Raw genomic sequence first — 25,947 nt, 5'->3', positions numbered from 1 at the left:
ATACAAGCCAATATGCACCGATAAAGGCCGCTACGCATCAATGCACAATGTTTCTCTATGAAAAAGTGCAGGCTTGGTGATTCAAACTTGGATAACCAGAGCACGCCCAAAGCCTTGCACCTTAAATGCAATTTTAAGCCACTAAACCACGTTTATCCTTGTAATAGTAAATAAAATAAAGTTTATTAACTTCTGTATCTACATGCGATTTTAACAAAAATCACATGTTTATATTTAACAACTTTAACAAAAATTTCAAAATAAATACAAAAAAAAACTAAAATTTTAAAATAATAATATTCAAACAATAGTATTTTATAAACTAATACAATAAATAGTCTATCGAATCCATGTTTATATAAAAATGATTTTTAATATCAAGAAAATTATACAAATAAAATATTAAGAATAGAAAAATTATTTTAATACTTAAAATTTATAGATTTGCATATTAAAATTTTTATATACTTTTACAAATTATTAATTAATACTTTCATTTATATTAATAAGTAATAACAACATATTTATTATTTATAAAAAAGAAAAAATATTGTTTATAAAATATTTAAGAATATAAAATTAAATTGGATTTGTCTAATCCATTAATCTACATTTATTTCAAAAAATATTTTTCATATTAGAAAAACTATATAAGTAAAATATTAATAAAGGAATAATTATTTTAGTAATTAAAAATTATGAATTTTTATATGATATGTATATTATAAATTTTAACAGATTTGATATACTTTAAGTTAAGATTATATTTTTATAAATTATTAATTAATGCTTTAATTTGTATTTGAGAATTTAATATTTAGTTGACTTTTTGTTAATGTTAAAAAATTAAAAAAGTAAAATAAAAATAATTTATATAATAATTAAAATACAATAGGTGCATATGTTTAGTGCCTTGGACTCTTGATTGATGCATTATAAATAAAATTATATGATTCTATGCATCATGATATATTAATTATAATATATTTCTTTATATATATCACTAAAATATACATTTCCTATGTATTTATATACTATTTATGATTATTTTGATCTTAAATTTAATGATATTATTGTATTTATGGAATTTGTATGTATTTTCCTAGTGTATCAATGCATTTTCATATTTTTCGTCCATATCTATATCCGAGTTGTTTGATGCGATACCCGATACCGATACATTAATCATTGATTACGGTCAACTAGGAGTGCAAGTTGGATGGATTGGGCCAAGTTTAATTTTGTATATTTGGGTTGGTCATCAATCAGCTCAAATTGAAATTTGACATTCATGTATGTGTGTATGTTTGGTTAAGCCAAACTTGGGTTAGGCTAGGATTAGATTAAGGCCAAGACGGGCTCAGGTTACCTAAGGGCTAGTTCGTACCCAACCTGAAAAATAAAACAAAATTAATGTTTCAGGCACAGGCCTAGCTCAAGGATCGAAAACCCCAAGCCCAACCCATTTAAAATAGTGGAATGGGTCAGTCCGGTGTCAGGTTGGGTGCATCCAAGTTGCACCATTGGAGTCAACAATACTAAACACCACATCATTTCTTGCACACCATATATATCATTCAAACGAAAAAGAAAAACAAAATAAAATTTAAAACAGAAGAAAAATGACTTTCTGAAATAGTAATACTCGAAGAATTAGTAAACAAAATGGCCTTGGAGAAACTATGGTAACAAAAAGGATGGATAAACTTGTTAAGTGTGAAAGTACACCCATGAAAATAAAAACATCTCTAACACGATTGTTTGAGATCTAGATTTAACATGCAACCAATATCAGCGAATGCACAGTAATTGAATTTTAGATATCATCACTTACTCAATCTATACATATAAACCATCCATTCCTTCAAATAGAAATGTCTCATATTAAACAAGCCAGACTGGTTACTAATTAAATCAAATTAGCATTTCTTTTATTTCTGAACACATGAGTATCATTAAGCTTATTAATATTCCAATGTCAAGAAGAACCAGACATTAGATCTAAGCAAGGAAACCCATAAAGGCTCATTAACATTCAAAAATCTCCATACCAGCTTAAATTAGGTGCTTATTCATCTCTTCTAAAACCCAAACCACCGGACTTCCTAGTGCACATAAGTTATTCGTTTTATTCCATTTAAATCTAGATTTTTCATCAGAACCTTTCCACCAAAATTATCTTTGGATTTTATCAATATTATTCATTGGAAATTGAATGAAAGCCAGGATGTGCACCATTTGCAAACAAATTCAATTGACACCCACTTTTTTTTTTTTTTTGCAACTAATAATATACACCCACTTACCAGGAGAATTTTTATATTGGCCCTAAGAAAAAGTCTAGTAAAGCTCTTCGCAGCCAAAATAAACAATTAGGGGATAAAGGGTATAATGCAAATAAGTGTGAATGCAAATATGTAGAGTGTAAAACGGTTCACCTTCAATCCCCTTCAATTATCACCTTTTAAATAAAGAAGGATCTTAATTGTGAATGCAAATTGGTACTCTTTTAAATAAAGAAGGATCTTAATTGGAAATCAATTATCACCTTCAATCCCCAATTCCTAAGGCTGCGTTTGAAAATGATGCAAATAAGTGTGAATGCAAATATGTAGAGTGTAAAGCGGTTCATATAAATTGTAAAGTTGGGTTAGTTTTGCACTGACAAATTTATCTTCTTACCAAACAGACTTTTAACTGTAATTGATGCAAACATGAATTTCAATAAAGCATATGCTTTTTTTTTTTATCAAAAGCCCACTTGAATGCAAATTTACTTCTTTTTTATTGATGCACTTTTACATCTTATTATCATTGTAAATATGCATTGGTCTTTCATTTGTCAATGCATAAATGTAATATTGCCAAACACAGGCAAAAGAGAATCAAAGTGCAAATTTACCCTGCACTGGGATTTACATTCCATTTGCATTGTTTCCAAACGCAGCCTAAAGTTCAATTCCATTTGTTTTCAGTCCATTCAACTTTTTTGTTGACATCCCCAAACTTATAATAATTCTATCTTTTAAGTTGTTTTTATAGAACCAAGTTTGACACCAATTCTATACCCCATTAACATTAAACCATTTGTTTGGTTTGAAGTAAAATGTAGGGAAAGAAAGGAAAAGGCAGGAAAATCTATATACAAGGTATGTACATGTTTCCCTTCCTTTCCTTTCCTTTCCCTATCTTTTCCTTCAAATCAAATATAGCCAAAGATCAACCCTTTTCTTATTGATATTAATTCAATCTTCCTCTCCTAACCATCTCAAAAAAAAAAAAAAATCTAAACGGTTTAGGTCTAACAACTACATTAGAATTAAGAATTAGATAAGCAAGTTCATGGCCAGATCCCCATTTATGACAAGCTCCGGCAATCAAATTTGGAAACAAATCCAATATATATATATATATATGAGAGAAAAAAGTCAAAAAACCTTATCCAATCTTTTATAAATACAATAAGGCCCCATTCTACCATTGCACCACAAAAACTTCAACTAAATTAAATGCATCAATGAATCCAGTTGTATAAACTTAGACAAGGCCAGAATTCCTTAATATAGAATTCATATATAATCTTAGTCTCCAATAGCTAAATATCGGGTGTGGGGCTTTAAAAAAAAAAAAGTGTGGGGGCATATAAACCATTGATGGGTCTCGTAACCCGTTCCATGTATCAAGAATTGGCACCCAAAATCAGCCCAATCCGATTGGCTTTAAGCATTTGACTTAACTTTTCATTACGGTCCAATTAAATGCACTAAAATGAAAGAATAAAAAAAAAAAAATCTCACCCATGACCCACCAGATAGTAGGTGGCTAGGTGCAATGCTTGAAACATAGTATACATGGAAAGTTATGGGGCCCTAGATTCATTACATTGGTCCTGTTTCTCTGTGTCCAAAGCCTGTTTCTCACTCTCTTGGTTGGCATTTAGCATGTACCTGCCAACAGGGCTGAAGTTGGACCCCAAAACATGGATCCAGACCCTAGTAAATGAGATGCTTGTCGGGCATCCAAGGTAAACTAGAGAAGACGAATCTTTTAATTTATAAAGTGAAGCAATTTGATTCTACACGAAATTGTGAATTTCCAAATACCCGATTGGTTAGTCCTTATGCCAATTAGAGCAGACTTGACACCTGACCCGATAACATGACTTCAGGGGTTACTCTTCAATAATATGTTTTAGTGTTGAAAGTATCAAAAACTAATCAAAACCATCTAGTTTCATAATAATTTAATTCATCAAATAGAAAAACATAAGGGGAAAAAATCTTCTTGGTTATATATGTGCTTTTTGTTTCTTTTTTTTTTTTTTTCAGGCATCCCAAAACAGAAATTCGGCTAGTATTTATTATTTGCAAAAAATAATAAGATTGGTATGGGAGAAAGAAACAAGAAAATTTTTGAAAATAAAAAACTCAATCCACAGCACTTGCTAGCAAGAAAATGTCTCTGTGCCTACTATGTCACATATGGCCTCGCTTAAATTTCATATCCTCAGCACACGGGTTATCGGCTTTTGGTCCCACCGAAGACGGGCAGAGTAGCAGAGTTTGTTTCTTGTACTACAAAGTTTGTTTTTGTTTTATAAACCATCATTTTGTTGGTTTCAAAACATAAAACCATTTGTTTTTACTTCTCAAAAACAAAAATACAATCCAAGAACATGTTTTTGCTTCTTGCTGTGGCAATTTCAAAAACAAACGAAAACAAAAGCATTCATGTTGCATAACACCTCCCTAGTTTCTAAATTCTACATGCAAAAAACAGATGTGCAGAAACATGTCTCTGTGCCTGTTTCGTCACATATGGCTTTGCTTAAATGAATCGTGTTTTCCAAGCCAAGCAAAGTGGAAAGTATACCAATCTGGTGCTCATACAAGCAACCTCAGAAACTAGAAACAATAACCATGAAAATCTACAATCTATACATTAGCTGCTTTACCATCTCTTTCAGAGGTAATCAATTATCTAATTTTGTCAAATTGGATTCAAAACCGTTAGCTGTTTCAATGTCCAAATGCATGTTCTGTGAAGTTCTCTCTGTAGGCAGATTCGGCAGAATTGCATGAATTTGGTAATATTGAACACAGTATGGTACAAAAAACCAGATTGTCATCAATGCGATGCTTCTGATACATTGCGTCTTCTCATTCAGTACAGAAATTGGAGCTTGGACGAATATCCCTTGAAACAATGGCCACCACATGGCCCATCACCCATTGAACATGAATGCAGTTGAAGTGGGAGGATCTTTCATTCACACTTGACAGCACGGTATATACGGCGGACAAATAGCAATGACGCATGGAAACCAATGGTCCCAAGCATCAGGAAGAAAGCATAGCATATACAAGCATTGTAGCCTAAAAAGAACAAAAGTTGCATAGGACCAGTCATGCTTGACTTGGCATAGAACATAATGGAATAGCCATACATGAAAATGGAAGCTGAACCCCCACGTAGCACAGATCTGCATCAGATGGATAGGGGAAAAAGTAAACAAAAAGATAATATGCAGAATAGAGGGATTATTTTAACTTGCAGAAAGAAGGGCATAGCCACACAATAAAAAGTGAAAGGAAACACGCAGTTTCATGTATACCCCAAGCTGCACTCTTCATGAATGGTTAATGAATTTAACCTCCCTTAACCAAGCTGACTTACAGAACTCCATAGAGACAAGAACATACAGAGGTACAACTTACCTCCAAGTCAACATAAATATACATTTCTAGCCACAAGAATTTGAAATTAAAGATAAAAAGTTCATGAACCAAGATTTAAATATATACCTCCACCACCATTGATGGTCTTCTCCTGAAAGCTGAATGTATGTCATCCCAACACTCAGGATTGCAGTGAGTATGATGAGGAGGATGAACAAGATAAAAAGAATGCTAGTGTCTGTGTGGATCTTATGGCTCCATAAGCTTGTGTATATGTAGTGCAACTCAATGAACACTGCACAAAATGGTAAAAGACCACCAAGAAAAATCTGACTTGGTGTCTTGCTATACCAAGGTAATGGTGGGATCTCTTTTGGGCAACTCTGGGTAGCACAAGGTGCTTGAAATTCAGACCTAAAAACATACCCAAACATGCCACCCAAGGTGAGCAGTGGGACGGTAACTAGTATCCATATGAGAATAAACACAAGAATGGTGCCAAATGGGAGAGCAGCTGTGGCCCCATAGGATATGGCAACTGTATTCAGAACAGAAAATGTCAAAATTACTGGACCAAGGTAGAGTATCCCAGTTAGAAGGACAGTCTTTCCCTGCAAGAAATGACCTCAGCAACACGATTAGAAAGGGTGAACATACAAGTTGATAAAGAAATAAAATAGCAGGTATGTACATGAAGCTATTACCCATTCAGTTGTTGCCAATTGAGCATGGAATGAAGAAGCAACATAGCCACCAATCAAGGATGTAATTGCATAAATGATGACAAGAGAAGAAGAAAGTGCTCCACGATTGTAAGGATAGAGGACCCCCAGAAAAACCAGAACAAATACAAAGAAAACCCTGAAAAAGGTGCACGTGACTTCAGATAAAATATATGAACAAGACAATAATTGTACCAAGTGTCATATAACAAGGTCCATGGATGAAAGCTGTACATATACTACAGGCAAAAGGAGGGTGCATATAACAATTTGATGCCCCCAAGTGACCAAAAAACTACCCAATAGCTAACTTTCCAGTATAGCTGTGCAGAGACCTAACTAATACACTAAAATATGTATACTTCATTCACCTGGGCTTCAGCACTCAATAAACTCATAACCATCCAAGAAGTCATCCAGGGAAAAAATATTTCCATATTACTAATCAAAGAATAAGTCAAATCATCTGCATGTATGCTACTGCTACATGCATGGGCATGATGCATAATGGCCAATATAATCATGAAGACTCAGACTGCAGAACATCCATCAGCACCAGATAGGACAAAAGGGAATCATCATAAGAGTTTGGCAGAATTTTTAATGCTAAATGTGAATCTGACACAACCCTTCTTTATCTGGATAATCTTATGACTCACATCACTTAACTTATACAAAAATTTCTTTTAACTGCAGTTTATGAAAAAAATAAGCATTATAATTGTGGAAAAGCAATGCTTCAGAATAGCTTACAGGGTCAACAGCTGAGTACCAGTTCCCAGGACAGCACAGAACAAGGATGTGTATGGAGGAAATCTGAATACATCACCATGAATATGCTTCCAGCCAACTTCTTGCATACCATCCTCTTCATCAACAACAGAATACCTGTAATTTCAAGTAATAAATACTACACAGAAAATGCCAACTGCCTGTTTTAGAGCTATATTGCAACACTCACAAGTGAAAGAACTAGATGTATTACTTTGTGATATCATTCTTGAGCTTCTGCAGAAACAGCATGACAAATGTCCCTACTGAAAGCATAATGATGATAACAGAATTAATGATTGAGAACCAATGAAGCTGTACACTCTGTGGATGTAAAGAAGATCTCAAATATTTTCCCATCCGATTCTCAAACCGAGTTGAAGTTGCACTCCAAAAGACCGAGTAAGTGAACTTGACATTGGTTTCAACACCATCAGTGATATCCACGGTATATGTTGGATCACTAAAAGCACTTATTTCTATAACTCGGTTCTCATTGTAAAGAACATCAAATTGGACATGTCTGAAGAGATAATAATTTGGCCAAGTCTCATTAGGAACCAACAGGTTGTCTTCAATTTTACCAATAAACCCCCATAATGGAAGATCATCATATGTCATCTGAAAGTAATAATCATTACTGATAGCATCTTTAAACTCTGCAATGTCGTTACTATTTAGCTTCTTCTCACAAAGAATCTCCAGAGTTTTATTCTCCCTGAAGTTCAATGCATATAGAGAAGTAGCCATGCGATCACCATTCAGAACTTCCATAAGTGTTTCTCTCTTTTTGGTTATTTTATCTGCAAATTGTGAAAATGGACATCCATCATCTCAGGTTTAAAATGGTTACAGATGATTTTCACTCTAGTACTATACCATTAATAAATGGTACGGTTATCTATTAACTACGCACATGAACTCAAAGTACAGAACATCTAATTGAGAGCCGGGTCATAAAAATCATCTCTGGGACAAGAAAACCACCCAAAAGAACACCAATTGGATGATTCTATCCATTTTATTAGTTTAAATTTTGGGATGTCCCAAAATCAGATGAAATAATTCAAAAGGAATCCACTTTCTTGTATATTCAAGATCACTTAAACAGTGATTTTAAGAATGTGGTCCATCCTATGGTTGACCAGTTAATTGGGCTGTCAAAATTGACAACATTTTTATCTTATAGTATTGAAATATTGAATGTATAAAACTCATCTGACCCTTACTCCAATTTTTATCTTATAGTAGCATCCTTCCAGAGAACTTAAAAGGCAAACCTGGTTGGCAGAACGGCAAATCATAATACTGGTATGTCTCACTGCAATAGAACAACAATTACATTAAAATAACATAAAGACCAAAATGAGAATGAAAATTCTCAAGAACCTATCCAAGAACAAAACAAGAAGGTTAACCACCGGCAAGTTCTTAGTAAATATTAGTCCTGATTCTGTGACAAAGTTGTGAAAATGCATTATGAAGAATTTGATATCCCTCCCTGCATGTTCTGAATGATGACACTTGGAAGCCTTGGATGAAGTGAAGAGATATCTAAATATGAATAATTATTTAAACAAAGTAAAGGACATATGAACAAAACAAATAATCTTCAATGCTAATACTAGTAGTTGTGGTAGCAGTAGGCTAGTAGCAATTGTAATAACTTGAAACCTATCGTAGTTGTATTATTTTGAACTTGTGATTATTGTTGTTGGGTCAAACAAGATCTCATGGTTGAAGTAGTAAATAAATATTGGTAATCTAAAAATCATTGTGGGTATCGCAATTATGAGATCACCTGTTGGAGTCCAGCTCATCCAAAAAAATAAATAGTAGTGTAGGCTGTCAATGGGATTTAAACAATGACATAACCAACCAAGCTAGACAAACCATCTAGAAGATGGAATATCTTCCAATAGTTTCAAGGAGACATCTGAGGGTGGGCCTTGGCGCAGTGGTTGGGTTGCTCCATTGCGACTTGGGTGACCAGGGTTCAAATCATGGAAACAGCTAGTGGTTAACCTTCTTGTTTTGTTCTTGGATAGGTTCTTGAAAAATGACTAGGCAACAAGATACTTCATAAGTCAAGGAAAAGGGCAAGGCAGGCACCTTATCATCTGCTGTATATGTTGTTGGAATTTATGTGTAGGGCTGCAAATAAGTCAGATCAGATCCAAATCCGAATCCGATAACAGCCGAATTTGGATACCTCCCTTGATCCTAACAAATTGGGTTGGATCGGAAAAGTTGATCCATTTAGTTAATGGATCGAATTTGGATATACCCTGATCTGATCCATTAGTTATGAAATATTATATATTATATATGCATATTCTATATGTATTTTATATATTATTTCTTATACTATAATATATTATTATATTATATAAATAATATAATATAATGTTTATATTAAATCATAAAATTCCTTTATTACAATTCTAATCGAATCAGATATCCAATAAGATATTTTAATTCGAATTTGAATCATAGTTTTTGAAAATCTAATGGATTCCTACCAGATTCGGATCAGTCAGAATTCTTATCAGATCGGATCGGATATACCCTTTACCGAATCTGATCTGATCCATTTGCAGACCTATTTATGTGTGCTCTATAATACATAAAATAATATAGTGCATATATTAGTATGCTATCCATTACTTATCTTAGATTCTTGCTGCAATACTTCCTTGCATTATTGATTCAATGTGTTTTTACTTTGCTTATTCCCATGGATGCAATCATCTTCCAAGCCTTATCCCAACTATATGGGGTCAGGTACATGATTTGTTTCCATAGATTCATGAATTTAAATATTTTTTTGGTAGAAAATAAAAAATTTCATTAAAAGAAAAAGAAATTACAGAAAAGGTGATCAGAAAAGAAATTACAGAAATATGGGAATCACCTTCGATTAATATTTTTTGTAGGAAACAATAACTTTCATTTACTAGATTAAATAAAGAGTACAAGCAGCTGGTTGGTAAGGCCTCCTGCTGGTCGTAGCAGAGACTTGGGATTGGTTGGGGGATGGGCTACCCCCCATTGTGTAGCATTGTTTTCAAGGTGCCAAGGCAAGGCTAGGCGACAGGGGGACACCTTGTCGCCCAGTCGCCTAGTCGATGGATTTTTTTTATATAGAAAACATATATCCTAGGGCAATTCCCTAGGTACCATAACCATATTTCCTTTTTCATCAGAGAAGTAGTAGTAGTAGTAGTAAAGAAGAAGAAAATGTGTTGATTAGACAAAATTTTAAGTTCTCCCTTACTTATTGGTTCAGGTTTTGAAGTCTTTGAGGGTTCAAAACAGCATTTAGCAAAGTTTGTATTGATTAAACCCTAAATAAATAAGAAAATAATAAAAAGAAATTAGTATATAAACACACAAGATGAATATTTTAGTTTAATAATGTCTATTTTATAATTATATAATTATAATGTCAAAAAATAAAAGAATAAAAAAGTATTTTATAATAGAAAGTACAAAACTGCTTGGCAATTAGGCGAGGTGACCCTCAAAGAGCACCTTGTCGCCTAGGTGTTGCCTTGACAACTATGTTGTGTAGCCCTTCAAAAGAAATAAAAAAGAGTACAATTGTCACCGCCCAAAGAAAGGATGGTAAACCCTCAAAAACAAAGCAGTCTTACAAACAAGCCCAAAACAAGGACTCTCCCTATTGACTCCTTGCTTTGCTAAAGTGAAAGTGCTATTCATTCCATTTGCTGATATTCTAGCATCTAAACTGCATCCCAAAGTCCCTTGCTGAACACATAATTTCTATTAGAGGCTGTTTGAAGGACTACATTCCCAAGCTTGTTGTTTGCAGCCAACCTATTACCAGCTTGGAGTCTCCTTCCACTTCTAGCTGTTGCAGTCCACATTGTTTTGCCAATCTGAGACCTTGGAGTAGGGCCTTCACTTCTTCCCTTAAAGAATCTCCTACACCAATTGGGCCCGAGTAAAGGGCCAGAACTCTTCCTCATCTCAAAACACACCCCAACTCCTGAAGGACCTGATTACCTACAGAGCTTCCATCAAAATTCAATTTCACCCTAAAATGTAGAGGTGGGGACCAGCTTTCTTTCTTAAACTATGGGAGATGAGGAAGAGGAAACAGCTATAGCATTCCAGCCTCTAATTAAGTCAACAAAAGAGAAGTCCTTGAAAAGATCCACAGCTTTCAGCCAATGTATGATCTTGATGGTAATTCCTTCAATAAATTCTTCTTTGTTTTTTCTTGCCCTTGGAAGATCCTGTTATTTCTTCCTTCCCAAACCAACCACAGGACAACTGCTCTTATTGTTCTCTACATCACCCTACCCTTCTTCTTTGGTTGTTGGAAGAAACTAAATTCAAAAAGGTTCACCACACACAAGGGAAGATTCCACTTGCAACCAAAGAGAGAGGAGAACCAATCCCAAATATAAGAAACAAAATGGCAGGCGATGTATAGATGAGTCACTATCTCACCACTCCCTAATGAAAGGACAAAGGCAAGTAGGACTCAATAATGGATTTCCAAGGAGAGAAGTGAGAAGCCCTGGGATCAAGACCAACATTCCATCCATTTGCTGCCATTCTGTGAATACTTACTACCACCATGTGCCACAAACTATCATGCTCCAAGGGGAATATCCATAACCACTTCCCTAACAAGGCTAAGTTTCTTAACATGATATTACCAATGCCTAATCCCCCTTGTTCCCTTTTCCTAGAAACTACTTTCCACTTTACTAGATGGTCCTTTTTTAAGTCTCTTGGCTCCCAAAGAAAATATCTCAAAAGCTTTTCGATCTGATTTTCAACCTCGATAGGTAGTTTGAAGGTGGACAAGAAATACAGCAGTAGGTTGGCCTTAAGGTGATTCTACCCCCTAGTGAGATGTATTTTCTCTCCACCCTGCTAACTTCTTTGTGAATCTTTCCAACAATGGGTAGGTACCAAAAGCTTTCTGACCTAGGATTTCCTTCAAAGGCAAACCTAAATAAACCATAGGCCACACACTTACCTCATAGCCTAAAGATCTAGCCAAAGAAAGCATCTCTTCTTCTTGCCTAGTTACTTCCACTACACAGCTCTCATTCCAGTTGACTTTCAAATTAGAGATCCTCGATTCTCTCAAATTATCCATCACCTTTGGATCCCCTTACAAAAAAGTATGATATCATCTGCAAATTTGAGTGAGTGACAATCACTTTTTTCCTAAAATTTGCTGATTAAGCCAATCATAATCTGGTTAGAATTGTCAACATCTCTGTTGTAGCTGAGTCTCCCACTCCTAAAGGGTCCAAGTAAACTGCAAGAATGGTCCCTTCTACATTTCTGAACACTCCCCCAACACCAGAAGGACCTGGATTGGCTTTGTTGCAGCCGTCCAAAATTAGTGATAATGCCTTATGAAATTAATGAAGAAATGTGCCTTTATAGTAAAATCCATTACTACTAGCTTCTTTTAGAATTTCTAATACAAAATAAAAAGAAACTAAAGATATGTGCATGTCAACATGAACCATACCAATAAATTATAGATTTCATTTCTCAGACAAACACAGCCTAACAAGCACCTAGGTGTCACATCAGCAGCCACTAGGAAACAAAGTGGTTCCCTGTCACCTTATTTTGCCTTGCTGCCTTGTAACTATTTTTCTTCCTGATCATTTCTGGAAAAAAAAAAGCTTTTCATACTGCGTAGAAAGTCTCCCAAGTAGATGATGAAACATGAAGTTTAGAACAATTACATATTGAATGTTGAAAAGCCACCAGGCAAACAATAGTTTTCTACAGAGAAAACAATTGAAAACCAAATTATCAATAACTAGATGGAGGGGAAAAGTCTGATGTTCAAAGAAAGATGGAAAAATAAATTAATAGAAACATCAACCAAAAAACATTGCACCGGGAATCCTATGAGAAAACTGTATAGATGACATTAGGTTTTAGACTTCAAGAATCCATGTTGAAACTGAACATTTTGCAATCATTACTCAGTAACTTGAGTACGAATTGCATGCAAGACACGCACTAATTATGTTATACTTGAGCTGTTTGGCATTTGCTATTTGATCAATCCGTAATATCTTATCTCCAGTGAGCAACTTTACCTGGTTGGGTCCAAAGCATCTTACGTGATTCTGGAGATTTCTTAGTCTAAGTGTGTTTTAGTTTTCTTTGGTAGTTTTAGTTGTTAGTTTGGTTTTGTTTTCTTGTTCCCCCTTTCAGCTGTTTGTCCTTTTTGTTGCGTCTCTTGTTGGATTTTGTTGTTTGTTGGCCTTGCGCCTAATGAAATTTCTTTCCCACCAAAAATAAAAAAGTAAGCAACTTTACGTTCTAAGGTCAAACAACATAGAAGCATGTAGAAAGCAGCATTTAATTTTTATTGAGATTTGACTCCAAATTAAATTCAAATAAAGCCGACTCTAAAAAAGGAGAACAAATTAATGCTTTTCTAAGGCAACATTCACAAAGCCTTCAATATCCTAACAGATATAACCCTAACTACCTAGATACAACGGAATTACGAAAGAACCAAGTAATGTACTTGTGCAATACAATCAAACTGAAACCTAGTCACTGCAGCAACAGAGGTAGATAATCCGCACTAGGCTTGCAAATTCGACGAGAACTGTAATCACGAAATGGAAATAACAAGGATTTCAAAAAGGACGGAAGTACGTACCTGGGATTATTCAAGGGACCAATCTTGTTGACGAACAACGGAACAACATCTCCGACACTGTAGCGCTGATCTTCCGGCGAAGCTCCTGCAATTCGTGCGGAGGTCGCGAGAGCTGCGAAAATCACGAAGAGAGCGAATCGAGTCTCTGAAGTCATGGTCGAGACAGGGAGAGTTGAAGATCTGAAATGGAGGGAAATGAAGTGCTGAAGTTAGACAAAAGAGTAGAAAAACGTAAAAATGTTCGACCACGATAATTAAGAATCTGTATCATTGGAGTATTGGACATTTTTGATGCATCAAGGAGATTTTGGTGGTGATACCCATTTGACGGTATGAGATTTGGCTACCATTTTATGATTAGTGGTTGATTTGTTGGAAGTTTTTTGTATCATGTCTTTGCGGTATCATAGCACTGGAATGTCTGTCCACCGGAATAACAAATTGTATTTTGTCGATTCGATCTGGTACCGATGCAGACATCCGAGAATCCGAGATTACGAAGAGTCCGGATTTCCCAACCATGGGAAACATCCCATCCTCTTACATATTCGGGAGATGTTTGTCTGATTAAGGTCTCTGTCTTTTTATGAAAAATCATACAAAAGGTGAGTGAATGTTTGCTCACATAATTCTACCAGACACTAGCAATTTTGTATAGGTATTTGCCTCAAATGAAACGACAAGAATACAAAACAGGTGAACCCATATTGCATTTCATGAACCGGAATGAGTGTATTTATGCATTCTACAAATTTGTATTTACATTCCTTTCAAAGGGAACTTAATGGTAAGGATGTGAGAATAATTTATACGTAATAGATCGGGAGTGAGACTGGATTTGCTCTTTTTTTTTATAGAAACTGAGAGGGGCTACACAAGACTGGAGATAGCGTATCCCCATAAATGAGACTTATAAATACAAGTTAGATTCTAAGAAAGATCATTAAGATTGAGATTTACTGTACCCTGTAGGGGCAAAAAGGCTTGATTGGCAAGTCGCTTGATTAACTTTTCGATAAACATGATTGTAGACCAAGTTTTCGTTTGCTCAATTCTTCAGATCCAAACACTCTTCAATGATGTTCTGAAGGTTTCAAAGGGTTGATGAGTCGTTTCAGACGAGAAATCACAATCAAAGAATTGCCTTCAATGATAACGGAATGATTTGGGAAATTCATTGTCAAGTTGTGATCCTCCCACGTGGCCCAAACTTCCAAGCAGACTGGATCTACTCTTCACCTATGATGCCTCACACCAACCTCATAGGCACATCCCACCGTGAATCGAAAACATCTCCATTACTTGTGTTTTATTTATGAGAGTGACATTAGGGGAGTGTGCATCAGCGCCCCACAGTCCATCCCAGCCGTGTATTGGGAGATGTTCTCAATGAACTCTGGGATGTGAATGTGGAGCGCGCTCAGTGAGGAGCAAATCCCGATTCCGTGGTAGGAAGGAATCCGAACTCGGTCGGAGCCACAGCCACTTGTAATGGCACCAAGCTAGAGAGTCAGAGTGCCGAGGTAATTCGTGCTTGACACACGTTTTCTTAAAGATGCCTTTTTGAGTCTCCTGATTGGAGATTACAGCTTTCTCCATGTGGCGGCTACCGCATCAAATTCGATCTGGCTGAGCCACGGCTTTATTCCAGAAACTTGACGAAAAACCCGAACATTTGGGAGGAGAGAAGAGGAACATGGCTTCTTTCCTCGCGGCCGCGGCGGAGAAGGTCGGTCCGGCTCTACGACGGCAAGCGCTTACGCTAACAGATTCAGCAGCTGCTAGAATACGCCACCTGCTAGAAAAGCGGCAGCGCCAGTTCCTCAGGCTTGGTGTCAAGGCTCGAGGTTGCAACGGCTTGTCCTACACTCTCAATTACGCCGGTTCGTTCGAACCTCTTCTCCCTTAGTTCGATCTATCTGTGTTAATTCAATCTTGGGTATTCCATATTTCAATGAAATATTGATTTTCCATATGGTTGCTGTCAATTTAATGGAAAAAAAATGTTTGAATTCCCATCCAAGAAATTTGATTACCGTCATTTGATTCTCTTAGGCTGAGTGGCTGACCTAATTCAACATATTCCAACCCTCAACCAGATAAGAACATACAATTCTACCGCGTCCTACCTTTGATAACAAAACAAAGAGTTGACATTGTATGGTTGATTTGATCTCGCATCATACCTTTTCTATCTCCAAACTTGTTGAGAAGAAGATTAGAACTAATGGATGCTATTTGTCCAGTCATAACATGGCTAATTCACTATTGCTAATGAATGATTTCATATGAGGTTTAACCTTTGAACTGTACTTGATGGTCTTTTCCAACATATGAGCAATAGCAGGAGGCTTAATAATCCACTAGGCCCATTTGCTTTTTGGTAAGTTACTTACCTAGGTAAAGGAAGTTAGTTACATTCACCCATGTTCTTTTATTTTTCATGTAAATAAGGCAATGACCATTTTAACCATAAAAAATCCATTATTAAAAGGGGCATTTTTGTCCCATTCAAGTATTGGCAACTTTCCCCTAGGTGGGAAAGCTATTTACCCACCTAGGAGTTGGGTATCCCAAGAGAATAAACTTTCCCTGATCCCCACATAAATCTGAAAAAAGAATACTGGATTCTTGTTTCATGGGAGCCAAAATCCCATTGACCAACTTTCCCCCCTCTCAAAATCCAAAAAAAAGAACGCCCCCCTGATATAATCTGCAAATTCATGCAACCCAAAGATTCTCCTTCTTGCTTGCAATCAACCGGAAGTATTCTTTTTACGAGATATGCTAAGCACCTCCTTTTGAAAATAGGCTACTCATAGGCTCCTAGCTACCTATCCCCAATATCATACGTTTAACTTACAATATAACCTTCATGGGGACGGCTCCCCAATACATTTCTTTTCTATTCACCACTTACCTAGCTAATATTATACTGTTCGCTTATCTTTGGGTCCATATGAATATTGTCCGCGATTCCCTGGCTAACTGTAGTTTCTCTCACTGTCTGTCTGTATCTCCAAGAACCACAGATTTTATTTGAGCCAGCCCACAACTTCACTTGAGTGCCTTTCCACCATAAACAAGACTATTTTGCTAATCACAACCCCTGCAATATGATCAACAGTTCATCTCTCATAGAGTTCTAAGACCAATGGGCCCTGAAAAATAGCTATTGTGTTTCCTTGGTTTTCTGAATGTTCCTTAGTTCCTCTTATACCTGATTGGCCTGGACTGCCTAAATTATAGCCATCTAAGTTTAACTTGATGAAATAAAGTGCTGATGGCAGCCACATGGAAAGATATATGTACTTGCAGAAGATCTACCACTCTGTCAGCCTTGATTATCAAGGAGAAAGGGGGAGAGTATCTCATGGCTTCTCTGGTTTGGACTTTGTCTTTGAACATTCTGGTGTTCCTTTCCTCCCAAACTGTCCATAAAAGGGCAGTCCTTATGCACCTCTACAAAACCTCCCCCTTCCTTTTCATAGGTGAGCATGGTTCATAATATTGATGATATTTGGTGAAATTTCCCTAAAATATCTCCATTTTTCTAGGTAGCAATACAAAACTTTCCACGAATCTTTATTTCCCAAATATCTCTGATATTTTCCAATATGTTGGTGATATTTCAGATTTCATTGATAGGCTATATATTTAAGGTTTAAAATTTTAGAATATTATTAATTTCATTATTTCATTAAAATCATCATAATTTTTTAAAAAACATTTTCCTAAAAGAACCAATTGGAAATTGGTGATTGGATAATAGGCTTACTATTTTGATATGATTCACTTAGTCACTATAATTCAAGAAAAAAGAAAGAAAGAAAGAAAGAAAGAAAATGTATATAGCTACAAAAGAGTATTCTTAAACTAATCAAAACATATAACAATAAAAAAAAAAAAAAGAAGAAGTGAAAGTCGAAATGGCAAGTAATTGACATATTTCATAAGGAGAAGATGGCTAAAAGACTGAAAGGGAGATAAAGAGAAAAGATGCCCATTAAAGTCTCTTAATTTTTTCCTATTTGCTTCATACAATTCTTTGGTATAGTTTTTTGAGTCTTAATGTGCAATTATATTTCTTCTAATGGTTCCTGAAAGGTCTATCAACTAATTCCATGTTTCTAGAAAACTTTCCTGATATTTTAGATTTTCCAAATATCTTAGCGAATTTAGTAAAATATGTAGGGAAAATCTCCATATCTACATGGTGAAATATCCACTAATATCAAAGTTGCGAACCATAGGGGTAAGAAAGAGTCAAAAAAAGACTAGTTACATCCCCCAGAGAGGTCCACCTGCACCCAAATGTCAAGCAGGTCAATTTCATGTTCCAACAATATTCATTTTTTCAACCTGCATGACCCCCATTCACATAGAGGCAAACAACAATGATTATAGAAGTTCCTTTGATAGTTCTGGATCATCCCATAAAAACCAAGCCATGATAAACTCAATTAGGGATGCAAACGGATCAGATCAGATTTGAATCCGATCTGACGTTGTTCACTTCGGATCCGATTGGATCTAATATGACTCAATTTGAATTCAAATCCTGTTGGTAAGTCGGATCTTCAGATCTGATCCGATTCGACTTATTTTCTTTAAAAATTAATAAAATTATTAAAAGAAAAATAAAATATACTAATTTAAATACAGTAAAACAAAAAAATACAAGTATTTTTTAATTATTATCATCATATATATACATGTTTTTTATAAAAAGTGAATAATATAACAAATTTATAAATAAATAACTAACATATATATGTATTATATATATTTATATTTATAAGTATATAATATATATCGGATCGGATAGGGGCGATCCAAATCCGATCCAATGTCTAATCGAATCCTATTATCTGATCTGAAGATCCGAACAGGGGTGAACCGAATTCGACCAAATAGGATTAGATCTTGGATTGGATCATGATCCGATCCATTTGCACCCCTAAACTCAATTTCCTTTATAACTGAACTCGGAAGGCTGAAACAAGTCAAACAACCTGGTCAATACACATATGAAACTTGGAGCACCAATCTGATAAGGGTGAGCTCGCTGGCATATGAGAGACTTTTAGCTTTCCAGTCGGATGGCTTCCTCATTAGATCCAATATTGGAGCACAATCAGAGCACTATAGCCTAGGCCCTAGAGGCTTGGAGGGGGTACTTGAAAATACTTGATAGGTAACTTCCTCTCTTAAAACCTCATTACTTCACAAAAGGAAGATATACCAAGTTTCAACACTTACAAATATGGATTTATTAGTAGATAACCCTGAATTATTAGAGAATTTATTCAATGTTGAGGCATAAGAAGCAAACGAATATTTATCAGCTTTCAAGAAGATCTTCAAATCATTGGTAAGAGCAATGTTCAGAGAACCGGATCGAGCATTAGAACCGGAGAAGGGAGAGGTTCACGGGTCAGAGGTTCGACCGGGGTCAAATTGAAGGTCAAACCGTGATGATGTGGCGCATACATATATATATACTATGGGTCATATAAATAATATATATAATATGTTTTACAACTTTTAATATACTTAAATATGGTGGATGGATGGCAAGCTTCTTAATTTTTAAAACAAATGACTAGGGTTCAAGCCTTTTAATTTACATTTTCTTTAAAATATGTGCATAATAATGTAATATGTACAATAAAGAGTCATTAATTAGTATAAATAAAGAGGTGGATTAGTGGTAATTAAGTAATCTATGAAAATAAGAGGTCAATCTTGTTAACAACATTTTAAAATTTCATTTATGTATGGACCCGGGTGGTTTCATGAAACCAGTTCACTGGTTTTCCGGTTAAACCTGTTAGGGCCTCGGGTCATGGTTCAACCGGCCGGTCTGGTCCAGTCCGGTTTCCTAAACACTGGGTAAGAGTTTCTTGGGTCAGTTTTAGTGATTTGCACTTAGGAATTGGCTGTGAAGTCCCCACCTGAACCACCTTATCAATTATAGCAGTAAGCCAGAAATGGCCTGGATATACTGAAGAAGTAGGGTGACTACCACAAAAAAAAAAAGTAGGAATGATAAAAAAAAAGTAGGGCAACATTCAGTCATCCTCTAGTGCTTCAAAAAATCCTGCTGGACTTCAATTGTGAAGAAAAAAACCTTGGAGAAGAGATACATTCATATCCATTTGATGAACTTAAAAGGAGAAAACGGCCTACATAATACCTCAGCAAGCTCCCATGGTCCTATCTAAATGTGTCATAAACCTTGTGGATGTCAAGTTCAAAATATCCACAGAGAATCATTTGCTCTTTCAAGCCTCAATCACCTCACGGTGAACTAAATATCATCAGTCTCACTGATGCTTTTACCATAGGCACATATGCTGTGATTAAACTAACAGTTTTTCCCACTGCATTTTTCAAGCTATTAGCTATAGCTTTTGTGATGAATCTAATTACCAGATTGCTAAGTGCTATTAACCTGTAGTCATCATTCACCAAAGGATTGGTGGCCATCCTTCCTTGGGATTAGCACAATAAATTTAGAATTGACTTCAGTAAGTAACCTTAAGTATGGAGACTTCTAATGGCATGAACTGTATCTTCTTGTACATTGCCCTATTCAACTTTAAAAGAAGTGCATGCTAAATCTGTCAGGCCATGGAACCTTCTAGGTTTGTATTGAAAAATAGCATTGGTGATCTCTCATCTGAGATAACAGACCTAAAAAAGCTATTATTCTTCTAAAGAAAGAAAGCTATTATTATCTTAATATATTTGCTTTGCAAAATCAATTTTTGTGTACCTGGGCTTCTACGTTTTGATCTCGTTTAGTATCAGGGGCATGAAGATGCCAAAAATGATGAACATCCAGCCTTTTAATTCTACTTGGATCTCTTGTTAAGGAACCATCACCTTCAACCCATCACATTGATTCTGTTGAAGTTGTGTCAGGTGTGCAATGGTATATGTGAGAAAGAACTTGAATCTCCTAACAGAAGCCAAGCCATTGAACTTAGACTAGTCTTGAGAACTAGATTCTTCAAGTAAGACCCTTGAATATATAACTTTAGCTTCCTGAGCACTTCCGTCAAGTTCCTTATTTTGCCCATCCGCTTTTAAGTATTTTGTTAATTCACCATTGTTTTTGCATTACCGCTGCCTGCCTCAGCTCGAAGCCTCAAACCTTTATATCCCTGGATTTTTGAATAATTCCAAGAAAGCCTTCATGATCTTCCCATAAGAACCTCCAAAAACTTTCAACTGAATCCTTCTCTTCCTATTGAAATACCTTTATTGAAAATTGAAAAATATGGATTCAGAATCAGTAAATGATGATAACAAATCAGGGCTAACCATAACTTTATTGAGTTTAGCCACTATTCTAGCCAAACTCAATTGTTTATTACTCCATGTCAAAATTTAGGTGTTGAATTCCTCCACTGTCATGATGCAATCAATCTAATTCACAGGATCCTCTTTCCTTTTCATGATGGCACCTAACAATCTTCACCTATGAAAATTTAAGGTTCTGTAGAAGCGTTGATAACAGAAGATACCGCATCTTTAGTTCAAAGATATTGTGTTTCATTTGCATCATTGGAAGTGTAAATGGCATGCTCGGAAATTCATATTAGAATTTAATCATGCTAAAGAACAACATATAGCTTGAGTACTACTTTTTGTTAGGCAATGGTTTAACGGCTAGTAGTAAGAATGATAAAGGTATGACCCCAGGTCTGGGGTTTGACTCCCTTGAGAGAATAGGAAGTAAGCTAGCTGGCATCCTTGCTTGAGCACTACTTAAAGTGATGATGATGTTAAGCTGCCTATTAGAAGAGACCTTAGTGTAAAGTTAAAAAAAGTTTTTTTTGTTGGGTTTGGCTGGCTATGTCAGGCTATCTATTTTCTACATTTTTGTATCTCTCTTTCTCAAGAATAAAATCTATTGATCTTATTCATAAAACAAAAAGACTTAAAAGCCCTATACATGTTACACATTATGAATATACTAAAATTTAAACTAATAAAAAATCAACTTAAAAAGCAAAAGAAATTTTGATCTTTGACTCAACCCTGTAAAGATATCCCTATTTCAACTACTTTATGAGAAACGGTTTATTGTAGATTTTTTTTGATGTCCACTGCCTTTTTGCAGATGAGAAGGGCAAGTTTGATGAATTGGTTGAGGACAAGGGTGTCAAGATTCTAGTTGATCCAAAGGCACTGATGCATGTAATAGGAACTAAAATGGATTTTGTAGATGACAACCTCAGGTAGACACAATAACAGCTGGCACCTAAGTATTTGTTCTTGCATATAAATATACTTTAAAACTTGCATTGTTTGCTCATGTAATAACAGATGACAACCTCAGGTAGGCACAAGTAGGAAGCTACTTGATGCATCTTGCAACTTTTGAATCTTGTCATTGATATGGATTATGACCTTGATCCGTTGCATACCCAGGGATGACTAATAGCCAGAGGGTCTGGGGAAGCTTTTTTTGGGTTGTCTATACTTTGTTTCCTTACTCTTGTACTCAATAATGCTATTTCCTGAATTACTGCATAGTCTGCATTCATAATTCTCTTTTTTGTATTGATTTCTATTCCAGGTCTGAATTTATATTTATTAATCCAAACTCGAAAGGACAATGCGGCTGTGGTGAGTCCTTTATGACCACAAGCAGTGCTGGAGCTACAAAGGCCAGTGGTAGTTAAGACTTAAGAATCATATGATCACTGGTGAAACTGAAAGAATAAGATTCCAATAGTACCATCTCCACACGTCAATCTGAATGCTGACAGTATCCTGCCAAAACATCATTTCTAAGAATAATGAATTTGAGTGAATTGTCATGCTTGTTGCTGCAAACATTGGGTTTAGAGCCACGTGTTTATTTATTTATTTATCTATTTTTTACTATCATCAAGGAATGTACTTTATCATATTCATGCTGAGCTTCTGTAAGACGCAATGAACTGTTCAATAGTAGAAATGGGAGGATGGGAGATATCTTTCTTACGAATTTTGCTAGGTTCTTAATATGCCATTGCCTATCGGTTTATTGTCAACTAAACTAGCATCCATTTTTTTTTTGAACTGTTATACATACTTTTCTACACACACTCACACACACACATACATATATACATACATAAAAGCCATCTAATTCATGTCGTCACACCATACTCAACATTTGCAGTGCTGTGTGAGGATGAAATCCGATCTCATTCTCAGAATGCCTATGAGTCATGTTCACGTAGCCCCTATCTTACATGGTCTCTTCTTCATTAGGCCTGGTTCATTGATGTGGCCCAAGATAGAGCAGAATGGTAGAACAAAATTATTCTTTCCTCCTCTTTTTCTTCATCTCTGTCCTATTTTTGGCTGTTCCTTGTTTTTGATTCACCAGTAGCATAGCAATAGATTTACCTCCAGGTCTTGGACAAGCTGTGAGCTTTTGTTGATTGCGGAAGCAATTACCCCCCTCCCCCTCCCCCGGTTGTGTAGCCCCTTTGGAGCCAAAAAAAAAAAAAGAAGATGGAGGAAGCAATGGTTATACCTCCATGGGTTGCACAAGTTATGTCAGTATTCATGCAAGCGCCAATGAACTCGTGGAGTCGATTGTGGCTGAGTATTTGCAGTTCAAATTATTAAAGGGAAAAAAGGAAATATTTGAAAAATCAGTAAATATTTAAATATTTATTAAACGGTTGACAGACATTAGCAATGAAATATTTATTTTGCTTTTCAAAATAAAAAAGAATTTTTTACTAAAATTCTATAACAAGTGGCGGTGGTATTTGAAAAATATGTAAATATAGCAGTTATTAAGACTTTATTTGTTTACCGGTATTTTGTGGGCGTACGCGGTAGAACCAAATAATTGACCAACTTACCCAAGTTCTTGCATCACTATTATGGGGTCCATGGAAAATGAATTTTTTTCCAAGAATGGGTAAATTGCTTACCCAAGTTCCTGCATCACACATTATCTGAGTAAGTGATAGTGCATAAGAACAATTTCTTTTAGGCCCCATTCACTTTTTGGTAATTTACTGACCCGGGTAAATGCATTTATTTAGGTAAGTTTTTCCTCGGAAACATTTACCCGGATAAGCGCATTTATCCATGTTCTTTTATTTCTCATGTAAATAAAGCAATGACCATTTTAGCCATGAAAATCCATTATTAAAAATGGCATTTTTGTCTCATTCAAGTATTGGTAACTTTCACTTAGGTGGGAAAGTTATTTATCCACCTAGAAGGGTAAGTGATACCTAGGAAATAAACTTTCCCTACTCTCCACATAAATTTGAAAAAAGAACATGGAACTTTTTGTCAATGGGGACCAAAATCCCATTGACCAACTTACTCCCCTCTCAAAATCCAAAAAAAAAGAACGCCCCCTTAAAGTTACCTCAGCAATTTTTTCCTCGGAAACCATTTGCCTCGAAAAACACATTACCCAGGTATCAAAAAACAAACGAGACCTAAATTTAAAATCGCATGTTGGGTTGGAAGTTAGAACCAGCTATGACTAGGATAGGTTTTGTAGTTCTTACTACCAACATGGTTTGCTGATGTAAACATTGCATGACATAGTAATTATATATGGTCACATGTGACCAACACTTGAATGACTAATTTCATTTTCAAAACCGGACCGGATTGGAAAAACCGAGAACTGATTAACGACTAATTTCGTTTTTCCCCAAAACTGGATTTTTGCCAAAAACGTTGATTTGGTCAACAAACCACTGACTCGGGCAGTTGAACCATTCAAACCATTTGAATTGTTTGGACTGTTCAACAATTTTGACCTTTTTTTATTTTTTTATTTTTTGTCAAAATGGGTTGATCGGTTCAAATGGTCAGATTGTTCGACCCGAGAACCGGACCCCTGACCAGTTCGTTGTTCAGGTCGATTTTAAAAACTTTGCCCTAGTATGCATTTAATTATGTTCTCTTGTATTCTAATATATTTTTGGGATAACTAACTACACTCCCCCCCTCAGAATTCTGAACTCCAAAATTCAAAATTTTAACTCGCCCGTGCATTGGCATCAATTCCGAGCTAGCACGTACCCCAACTGTATAATGAAATTTGTTGGGGTGGACTAAACAGTAAAAATCCCCTATATATATATTTTTTTTCATTTTTATTCTTTTATTTTTTTTTTTTTTTTGTTTTTAGTGCATGTATTAATGGGTATTTTTGTCTTATTAAATTTTAGCATCTTTTTCTCTAGGCGGAAGAGTAATTTATCCACATAAGAGAATGGTAAGGCTTTCCTGAATAAGTTGCCAAAAATGAGTCCTAATTGGCTCCCCACAGAATGCATCTCACAAATGCCCCACAACACATTTAAGTGTGTATTGGAAACATCCCCGTAGATGTTCTCAATATATGGTTGGGATGTATTGTGGGGCATGTGTGAGGTGTATTCTGTGGGCAGCCAATTGATCACCCAAAAACCTATCAAGAGAGTTATTTTACCCAGGTCTTACATTTACCAATAAGAGAATATGGGAGAATTGGTCAACTTTTTCATTGATCAACTTTCCCTGAAACCTTACAAAGGCACCAAGAGAGCCTGAAAACTAAATAATAATACACACGGGTTGCACAATCAATACTCATATATCGTAGTTAAAAAATGAACAACAAATAGAACAGGGCAACGTGCTCTTTTGCTTTGTTTGGTTAAAAAATCATTATCATTTTCAAAAAAAAAAATCATCTCACTCTTTGGAAACCACAAACCAAACATCACTTATATGTTGTTTGAGAACTTTCTACTGTTGCTAGTGACATATGACCCGATAAGATCTCTCTCTATTTCTTCTCCTTATTCTGTATGGGTCGTGGTCTGTGGACTAGAATCCGTTGCACTTTGAAAACTCTCTAGATTACAGATCCCATGTTCCCTCGTCTTTGGGTTGAGTTTAGGTTGAGCCAAACCTAAATTGAAATCCTGAGTTGCTTACATTTTAATTCAAAATCTTGCAAAATTTTTGAATAAAACTGTACAAAATACGAGTAGAAAAGTCTAAAACAAATACCTTACACTACATAACAAGGTTTTTCAAACTGGACCAGACAGGG

The 25,947-nt window shown here is 35.6% G+C and overlaps 2 protein-coding genes across 5 annotated transcripts; one reads left to right on the top strand and one right to left on the bottom strand.

The window, feature by feature from the left end:
- Positions 1-4,783: 4,783 nt before the first annotated feature.
- Positions 4,784-15,141, bottom strand: LOC148871202 (transmembrane 9 superfamily member 2-like). Of its 4 annotated transcripts, none has more exons than XM_088969627.1 (8): positions 14,822-15,141; positions 13,857-14,036; positions 8,452-8,492; positions 7,386-7,974; positions 7,154-7,288; positions 6,383-6,539; positions 5,805-6,289; positions 4,784-5,482 (listed from the first exon to the last, which is right to left on the bottom strand). In XM_088969627.1, the coding sequence occupies exons 2-8, from the start codon at positions 14,009-14,011 to the stop codon at positions 5,266-5,268; spliced, it is 1,779 nt and encodes a 592-aa protein (XP_088825753.1). In that variant the 5' UTR covers positions 14,012-14,036; positions 14,822-15,141; the 3' UTR covers positions 4,784-5,265. The 4 variants fall into 4 exon arrangements, with proteins under 4 accessions (XP_088825753.1, XP_088825754.1, XP_088825752.1 ...); XM_088969628.1 differs by lacking the exon at positions 14,822-15,141 and adding an exon at positions 14,177-14,425; XM_088969626.1 differs by lacking the exon at positions 14,822-15,141 and having other exon boundaries at positions 13,857-14,114.
- LOC148871201 (iron-sulfur assembly protein IscA-like 1, mitochondrial) lies at positions 15,132-22,872 on the top strand. The gene is made up of 3 exons (XM_088969630.1): positions 15,132-15,739; positions 21,991-22,108; positions 22,450-22,872. Exons 1-3 carry the CDS (start codon positions 15,553-15,555, stop codon positions 22,553-22,555), a joined length of 411 nt encoding a protein of 136 aa, XP_088825756.1. The 5' UTR covers positions 15,132-15,552; the 3' UTR covers positions 22,556-22,872.
- The last annotated feature ends 3,075 nt before the right edge of the window (positions 22,873-25,947 follow it).

Source organism: Nelumbo lutea, chromosome 2 (genome assembly GCF_056320005.1).
Source record: "Nelumbo lutea isolate HS-2025 chromosome 2, American lotus-T2T, whole genome shotgun sequence".
Classification (NCBI taxonomy): domain Eukaryota; kingdom Viridiplantae; phylum Streptophyta; class Magnoliopsida; order Proteales; family Nelumbonaceae; genus Nelumbo; species Nelumbo lutea.
Note: the sequence above shows the minus strand (reverse complement) of the source record. Positions and strands in the feature narration are given on the sequence as shown.

Bases quoted from the DNA above. Each gene is read 5' to 3' on its own strand.
- LOC148871201 (XM_088969630.1), top strand. From the start codon at position 15,553: ATGGCTTCTTTCCTCGCGGCCGCGGCGGAGAAGGTCGGTCCGGCTCTA. The intron at 15,740-21,990 runs GTTCGTTCGAAC...GCCTTTTTGCAG, and splicing joins CTACACTCTCAATTACGCCG to ATGAGAAGGGCAAGTTTGAT. The intron at 22,109-22,449 runs GTAGACACAATA...TTTCTATTCCAG, and splicing joins TTTGTAGATGACAACCTCAG to GTCTGAATTTATATTTATTA.
- LOC148871202 (XM_088969627.1), bottom strand. From the start codon at position 14,011: ATGACTTCAGAGACTCGATTCGCTCTCTTCGTGATTTTCGCAGCTCTC. The intron at 7,975-8,451 runs GTTTGCCTTTTA...CACAATTTGCAG, and splicing joins TTTGCCGTTCTGCCAACCAG to ATAAAATAACCAAAAAGAGA. The intron at 6,290-6,382 runs GTAATAGCTTCA...CATTTCTTGCAG, and splicing joins AATTGGCAACAACTGAATGG to GGAAAGACTGTCCTTCTAAC.